Genomic DNA, 8,056 nt, shown 5'->3' with positions numbered 1-8,056 from the left:
ATTCGCTCCATAGGACACACACACAGTTCCCCTTAATTTTTGGAGGGGAAAAAGTGCGTCCTATAGAGCAAAAAATACGGTAATCTACCTGTTGACAAGGGGAAATCAGGTAATTGGTGTTTCACTGGATAGGGCAAAGACCTCTAAAAGTGCACAGGCTTTTCAGCAGAGAAACCAGAAGCAGTTTTGTGGCCTTGTCACTTTTGAGGACTTCTGCCCCAACTGTTATTGCCATGTGCCTGTCTCAAGAGACAACGGAGTGAAGTCAAATAGCTGCGTTCGGTGAATGTCAGTAAGATGTCTATGCAGGCCATAATGCGTTTTTTCATAACGAGGTAATTCGCATATCCCTTCTGCCCTTAAGGTCTTCGACGCCAAAATTATAGCTCAATTGCTCTATGGTATTCCAGCCTGGCCGCCAGGGTTTACCCATCTGGTTGAACGAGTGCAGGCAGCTTTCCTCTTCAAGATTTTTACTGTCCCCCACTGTGTACCCTATGCAGCCTTATGTCTAAAGGGAGGTCAACACAACGTAGAGACTGTTGCCTGGGCAAGATTTCTCCTATGCTGGTTAAACATCTGCCTTACATCAGATAAAGATCCTCTCCTCAGTGAAGTTTTGTTAGATCCCTTTCTTTCCCCAGGGCTGCAATAGTTTAACAAGAAGGTACAGCAACTTGGGCTATCAGTGGACTTTTTGCGATCGATGTCCCTACCATCTGCCAAGGCTATAATAAAAACTAGGTTGTGGGATATTGAACGCCAGGAACTTACAGTAGCAGCAGAGAAAACATGCTCCCCTCTTTATTTTCAACTTTCTTGGGCACGTGAAACTAACCACAATTACCTTGAATTTCTGCTACTCAAGAAAGAAGGGCGTTTTCGCTGGCCAGGTTTAATTCAAATCCATCCAACCTCCTTTGGGCAAGGTTCTCAGGCAGGGTGGAAGGAGAAAGAACTTGCCCATGTGAAGACCACCGGGTGGAAAGCCTTACACATATGGTTCTCAATTGTAAACTATATGCTGATCTCCATCAGCAATTTCTAGATCAACTCTGTATCCCCAAATGGAAACCAGAGTCGGAGGTCATACATTTTACTGGGGAATGATCAGGAGCTCACCAAGTTAGTGGCTAAATAGCTCTATTTGGTTTTTTGTCGTCGAAATACACTGCCGACGTCTGATCTCCCTGGAGACCAAGCGATGTGACGATAGACTGCTCTGTCTCCTTTCTTTTAGCAAATGTTTTGTGCCACTGGGGAAGTGGTAATTCTGTATTGATTTGTTTTTGGATGTTTGTATGTGATGCCAATAAAAGGTTTGATGATGCTGATGATGAAATAGCTGCGTTAGGCAGCTCCCCAAGGCACAAGCCTGGAGGTCCTGCATTGCCCAGATGGTAAGACCACCCTCTTGGCTTCGCTGATGTGGTCCAAAGGAAAGCAGAGTGATACATTTGGCACCAGCTTGGCTGCAGGAGTTGACGGAAGGAAGCACACAAGATGCCATCTTAGGGACTCCACACCTGGTTTGTGTAGGGTTTACTCCTTAGCCTTCTCCTGAAGATATCCCACAAGGCAGCAGAGGTTGAGGATCAGAGTTTTCCTTCTAGATATAGCTATAACTATATCTATATCTTCTAGCTATAACAAAGGTGGCATTTTTTCATCTCCACCAAGCTAAGCAGTTGGCTCCTTACCTCTGACCTAGCCACTGTGACGGTCACCTCCAGACTTGATTATTGTAACTTGCTCTACGTGGGGCTGCCCTTGAGACTGACCCAGAAACTCCAGCGGGTGCAGAATGCTGCAGCGAGACTCCTTACGGGGTCCTTGCTGTGAGATCACATTCACCCGGTGCTACACCAGCTGCACTGGCTCCCGGTGGAGTACAGGATCAGGTTTAAGGTGCTGGTTTTAACCTTTAAAGCCCTATATGGCCTAGGACCCTCGTACCTACGGGACCGGCTCTCCTGGTATGCCCCACAGAGGAACTTACGGTCTTCAAACAAAAACATATTGCAGGTCCCAGGCCACAGGGAGGTTGGGCTGGCCTCAACCAGAGACTAGGGCCTTGCGGGACTTGACATCTTTCCGCAGCGCCTGCAAGACAGAGCTGTTCCACCAGATCTTTGGCCAAGGCACAGTCTGACCACCTCCTTTGGTAATCCTCATAGAACTCTAGCCCAATGGTTGCCATTAATTTGATTTTGAATTGATTTTAGAATGAATGGATTTTAGAATGTTGTGTTACTTTTTTTGTTGTTAGCCGCTCTGAGCCCGGCTTTGGCTGGGGAGGGCAGGATATAAATTAATAAAATACTAATACTAATATTATAGATGGGCTACCTTCCCAGGTTGACTAGCCCCATCTGCATCCTTTTAAATCTCACCCTGATGGTCAGGGTCAGATGTCCTAAACTCAACAACCCCATGGCAGAAGCTACATAGTCATGCCGGCTCATGTGTTAAATGGAACTGCTTATTTTCTTGGGGGGGGGGTTTGCATGGGGTAGGTGTCTTAAGAAACATGCCCTGCCACACGTTACAGAACGGCAGATTACACCTTTGTAATTGGACAAATTACACAGAGGCAAGGAAGATTCTTTGAGTGGTCATTTGAAATTAAATTATTATTTAGAAGACCGCTTTGGGAAGGGGCCAACTTTAAAAACCTTGTATGCAATTATACACGTGCAAATTCAGTTCCTATGAGATAGCTTTAAAACTTCTGCCCATCTGTTGCTAGTTATGAATGCATTTTAACAAATTATTCCAGTTAAAAAGAGGCCTTTGGGGAAAAGTTTAAAAGGGCTGGAGAAGACAACTGCTTGTGGAACTGAAGAGCTGCTACAACACAAGGTTTGGTGAAAGCGCGGGTGGCGCTGTGGGTTAAACCACAGAGCCTAGGACTTGCTGATCAGAAGGTTGGCGCTTCGAATCCCCGTGACAGGGTGAGCTCCCATTGCTCGGTCCCTGCTCCTGCCAACTAAGCAGTTCGAAAGCACATCAAAGTGCAAGTAGATAAATAGGTACCGCTCCGGCGGGAAGGTAAACGGCATTTCCGTGCACTGCTCTGGTTCGCCAGAAGCGGCTTAGTCACGCTGGCCACATGACCCGGGAGATGTACGCCGGCTCCCTCGACGAATAAAGCGAGATGAGCGCCGCAACCCCAGAGTCGGCCACGACTGGACCTAATGGTCAGGGGTCCCTTTACCTTTTTACCGTAACTTGCCACTGTGAATTAGGGCTACTGAACTTCAGTCCTTGTAGTTAACTGAGTTCTGTGGGCAACTAGTTCCTACAGTTTACAATATTGAAGTGTAACCCTTCCTGTTCCTTGCACATAGAAGCAGATATATTGGTTAAAAAACCCCAAAAACAACCCATGTTGGACAAAAGAAAGCCTTTTGAACATGGAATATCCGTATTTCCAAAGAGGGATTACAATATCGAGGTAGCATTCCAATTTATTTTGCTGCAACTCAGCTTATGTTACCTGTATCTTGACAAACTGGTAAGTACAAAATAGAGTATCTAAAAAATACATTTTTGTATAGCATTGGCCCAAATCCTACTTACTTTAGAGTTAAGAAGTAACTGTTCTGTAAGCTGAGTAAATAATTGGAATGAACAGAAACAGCTCTACAAATTTTGCAAACATCTTCACCAATTTGCCATGTTTCCCTGATAGATGCCATGTTTGATAGCATTTTAACAAGTCAATCTTTTTTTTAAAAAAAAATTAAGACTATTCCAAATACAGCAGCGTTCAAGAAACATGATTTAAAGCAGTCAGAAGTCAACCAAGTAAATGAATACTAAATAGTTATAGCATCTATTTTTATTACCAAAACAGCAAGTTGATGCAGCAACTGCACTTAATTTCTCTTTTTAAAAATCTTACCTATTGGGCGCAAAAGTCAATAAATTATAATCGATCAGTATGTGATTTTAATAATAGAACAAAAGGCTTGTTTTTAACGTGATAATCTGGTAGCATCTTAAAACTTCTGCATGGGTTTTTGCTAAAAATAAAATTCTGTTTTAATATGCTACCAAATGCTGCGGAAATTTGTCTACGGAAATCCCTCCCAAGTTGTTTCGGTTTCTCTTTTTCCTCTGAGGTACAGAATGCAGCCGTTTCAGGCGCAAGGCACTCAATGCTGTACAGTTCCTCTCAATCTGAAACCCACCAACAAGCAGCCAAAAGGTAAAAACCCCTTAACTTGCCAGTCCCATACACTCCAGTAATAATTTCTGTTTTGAAGTAGCAAGAAAGAGCCCATGAGTTCTCTCCATGCTGAATACAGGAAGCAATGATTTCATTCAACAGATGTTAAACCATATACATACCATATTTAATCACACCGAAGATCCAAATTAGATAAGTAATGACAAACATACGGAACATATGCAAATGCCAACACGCTTGGTTAACCAAACTGTTACCTTCCAATGCTTCAGGAAAGCATCTAAAACAGCTTCTAGTGTGTTAACAATTCGGTTCGGATGTGCATGTAAAACTTAAAACGGCAGACTTCTGTTTCAGCTACAAAGCGTTTCCCAACTTCACACCAGAAACTCAGGACTAGTGATCCTTCCGCTTCTTTAACCAGGTATTTTGCATCACAAGGCCATCAACATTTATTCTTATAATGCAGTACAGGATTCCCATATTTGACACAATAAAGCTTAATTATCTTCCTCGTCGTCTTCCTCATCGTCCCCTTCATCTTCCTCACCTTGGTCGCCAGATTCCAGTTCATCGTCATCTTCAACCTTTAAAAGAAAAAAGAGGTTGCGGCATTTGGTTAACGGATTAAAAAGTCTTCTCCATGTCCAACAATTAACTGGACAGATTTTTAAAACGGCATTTTATTTTAAAAATGGCATTAATTTTACTGGGGGGGGGGGTAGTGGTGTGCTTTTGTTACGTATTTCGTGTTTTTATCTTGTATTTTTATGTTGTGAACCGCTTTGAGATCTATGGATGAAGGGTGATTTGCAAATTAAATAAATAGAAATAAATTGTTTTAACTGTAAATAAAATGTTTTGCAAAAATAAGAAGTTTACTAAAAACTTAGAACGTTAGTTAAAACTGCTTTTGGCATAAATACTTGCAAAACCGTGGATGAGAAGAGGAGGATGAAACCCTCCTCTGAGATGGTTGGAGCCTGTCTGCTACAGCACATGAATACAGTACAGTGGTGCCTCGCAAGACGAAAAGAATCTGTTCTGTGATTCTCTTCGTCTAGCGGTTTTTTTTGTCTTGCGAAGCAAGCCCATTGAAGGATTAGCGGATTAGCGCTATTAGCGGCTTTTAGCGGCTTATCTGCTGATCGGATCAGCTGATAAGCGGCTTAGCGCTATTAGCGGCTTTTAGCTGCTTTTAGCGGCTTATCTGCTGAACGGATCAGCTGATAAGCGGCTTAGCGGCTTAGGAAAAGGGGGGAGGGGGAAAAAACCCGCAGGAACTCGCAAGACATTGTCGTCTTGCGAAGCAAGCCCATAGGAGATTCGTTTTGCGAAGCACCTCCAAAACGGAAAACTCTTTCGTCTAGCGAGTTTTCCGTCTTGCGAGGCATTCGTCTTGCGGGGCACCACTGTACTAAAGTCAATGAAAACTAAAGCAGGGCAGCCTTTATTCCAAATTAGTTAATCCAGAATACTTCTTCTGGCTCTGCTCATCATCAGAGCAGCAAAAACGTTGCCAATCCAGACTAAAACTGGGCTGTTTGCTTTCCATGATTGGAAAAATCAAATGCGCAAACCTAACGAACGTTCATCTTACCGGTTCTCCAAGCTCCTTCAGCTTATCCTTTAAAGCAATTATTTTCTGATCCTGATCAGCCAGAAGAACCAGCAGATCGTCCTGTTCCTTCTTAGATTCTGCGACTTCTTTCTGCAATTTGCTTTTCTCGTTTTGCAAAATAGCCACGGTACTGTTGGAGGAGTCCAGCTGCTGCTTGAGTGAAGCCTTTTCTTCGCCGTGGGCCGCAATTTCATTCTGGCAGGAGAGGGAGGGGGAAATATTAGCATGCATCACTGCTAAAATTGCTAACGCCGCCCAAGCTGATACCAAAACAGTACTTTAATATGAAAGCTATCCTGGATGTCCCAAACGAGGGGCTTTTTAAAAATAAAAGTGACCCGCTGTAATCAGAATCCTCACTTTTCTTCCCTCCGTGCTCAATCCATATGTACGATAAATGGACACAGATTTGATACAAGGACAAGCACCAAGGAATTCTTTCCTCACCTTTAGGAATGCCAAAAATCCTTCAGAAGTGAAGTTACACTTTACCAGTTTATTCTGACATCTCTATTATACCAGTTTATTTTGACATCTCTGTGGAAACTAATTACCGTATTTTTCGCTCTATAACACGCACCAGACCATAACACGCACGTAGTTTTTAGAGGAGGAAAACAAGAAAAAAATATTCTAAACAAAATAGTGGATATATGATTTTTGTGGTTCATGCTGTGGCCACAGACATGTGATCTGACAGTGAGTTTGGAGTAGCCCAAAGCAAAAATCTTGAGGATCCATGTGGATCCATGCTTTGTAACCACAGAGGAGGGAAGGAAGGGGAACCATGGATCCTCTGCTCACGACTGCAGCAGATCCCCCCCCCCCGCCACCCGCAGGCATTCGCTCCATAACACGCACAGACATTTCCCCTTACTTTCTAGGAGGAAAAAAGTGAGTGTTATGGTGCAAAAAATACGGTATTCTAAGCAACAGAACATCTTAAGGCAGTTCTGCTGTCTCCAGCTAAGGGGTCTCCCAGCAGTGGATAGCGATTTGTTTAATCGAGGTGCTGAACTTGGGGAATCTAATGCAAGTGTTCTACCAGTGGGCTATGGCCCTTGAAAATCAAGTATCTCAGGGTGATTATACAATCCGCTGAATGTGAACATGAAGTCCTGCTTATCAAAAAACAATACGCTCCCAGGAAATCATTTGTTAGGTGAGCGTTTGCATAATGAGTCCACGATTTCCTATGGCAACATTTCTAATTTGTGATATCTGCCCCTTTCCCACCCCAATGTTGAGCTGAGCAAGGATGAAGCCGTCAGTTCAGCAAATCTTAATGGAACACTTAAATTAAAAACGTAGTATTTTTTGATTAGGAAACAACCTTTAGTTCTTTATTCTCTTGCAAGAGTGTCGAGAGCCTTCTTTCCAAGTCGGCTGTCTTTGCTACCATAACGGTGCCATTGTCTCCTGATACAGGAACCGGGGTTATGCTCTGCAAAACAAAGAATACTCAACAAGACTGACATGGTGCAGCAGATATATTTGGTGCAACACCTGCAATGTGTTCTGTACGGCAAAGTACAGCTAATGCAACAAATCAGACAATCTGTGTAAACGTGGGCCACTAGAGCTTATGTGGTATAAGAAAAGACTATGGCTAGTCTTTTCTTACACCACATAGAGGAGGGAGAAAGGTTGTTTTCTGCTGCTCCGGAGAAGCGTACACGGAGCAATGGATCCAAACTACAAGAAAGAAGATTCCACCTAAACATTAGGAAGAACTTCCTGACAGTAAGAGCTGTTTGACAGTGGAATTTGCTGCCAAGGAGTGTGGTGGAGTCTCCTACTTTGGAGGTCTTTAAGCAGAGGCTTGACAACCATATGTCAGGAGTGCTCTGATGGTGTTTCCTGCTTGGCAGGGGGTTGGACTCAATGGCCCTTGTGGTCTTTTCCAACTCTATGATTCTATGATTCTATTTATGGATTATGCTGGACAGTTGAAGGAGACAAGAGGACTACTGCTGTTTATTACATCCCACAGAAACAATACAAGGACAAAAAGATAAGAGTGAAAGTCTTATATTACCAGTTTTTGAAGCAGTTCTTGCTTTTCACTCTGAAGTTTAATAATGTCTGTGGACTGTGACTGGATTTGGGCCCTCAGGGTTTCAACTTCCTGCGAAGGGGAAAAAAATAAATGAATTCCGCACCTAAGATAACAGCATTGTTTGCAAACAGAAGCAGGATAAGCGAATTTTCCAGAGGTTTGGAGGGCATCACCAATGCAC

General features: G+C 43.2%; 1 protein-coding gene across 2 annotated transcripts in view; it reads right to left on the bottom strand.

Annotated features, from left to right (window-relative positions):
• Positions 1 to 3,452: 3,452 nt before the first annotated feature.
• Positions 3,453 to 8,056, bottom strand: part of USO1 (USO1 vesicle transport factor) — a 52,802-nt gene continuing 48,198 nt past the window's right edge. For both annotated transcript variants that reach the window (XM_082194754.1, XM_082194755.1), the window contains 4 exons: positions 7,855 to 7,944; positions 7,150 to 7,260; positions 5,796 to 6,011; positions 3,453 to 4,782 (listed from right to left, as the gene is read on the bottom strand). In XM_082194754.1, coding sequence (XP_082050880.1) covers positions 4,696 to 4,782; positions 5,796 to 6,011; positions 7,150 to 7,260; positions 7,855 to 7,944 — 504 coding nt within the window. In that variant the 3' untranslated portion in view covers positions 3,453 to 4,695. The remainder of the gene's footprint in view (positions 4,783 to 5,795; positions 6,012 to 7,149; positions 7,261 to 7,854; positions 7,945 to 8,056) is intronic.

This window comes from Podarcis vaucheri (genome assembly GCF_965113315.1).
Source record: "Podarcis vaucheri genome assembly, chromosome: 13".
In the NCBI taxonomy this organism is placed as follows: domain Eukaryota; kingdom Metazoa; phylum Chordata; class Lepidosauria; order Squamata; family Lacertidae; genus Podarcis; species Podarcis vaucheri.
This window is presented reverse-complemented; position numbering and strand designations above follow the sequence as displayed.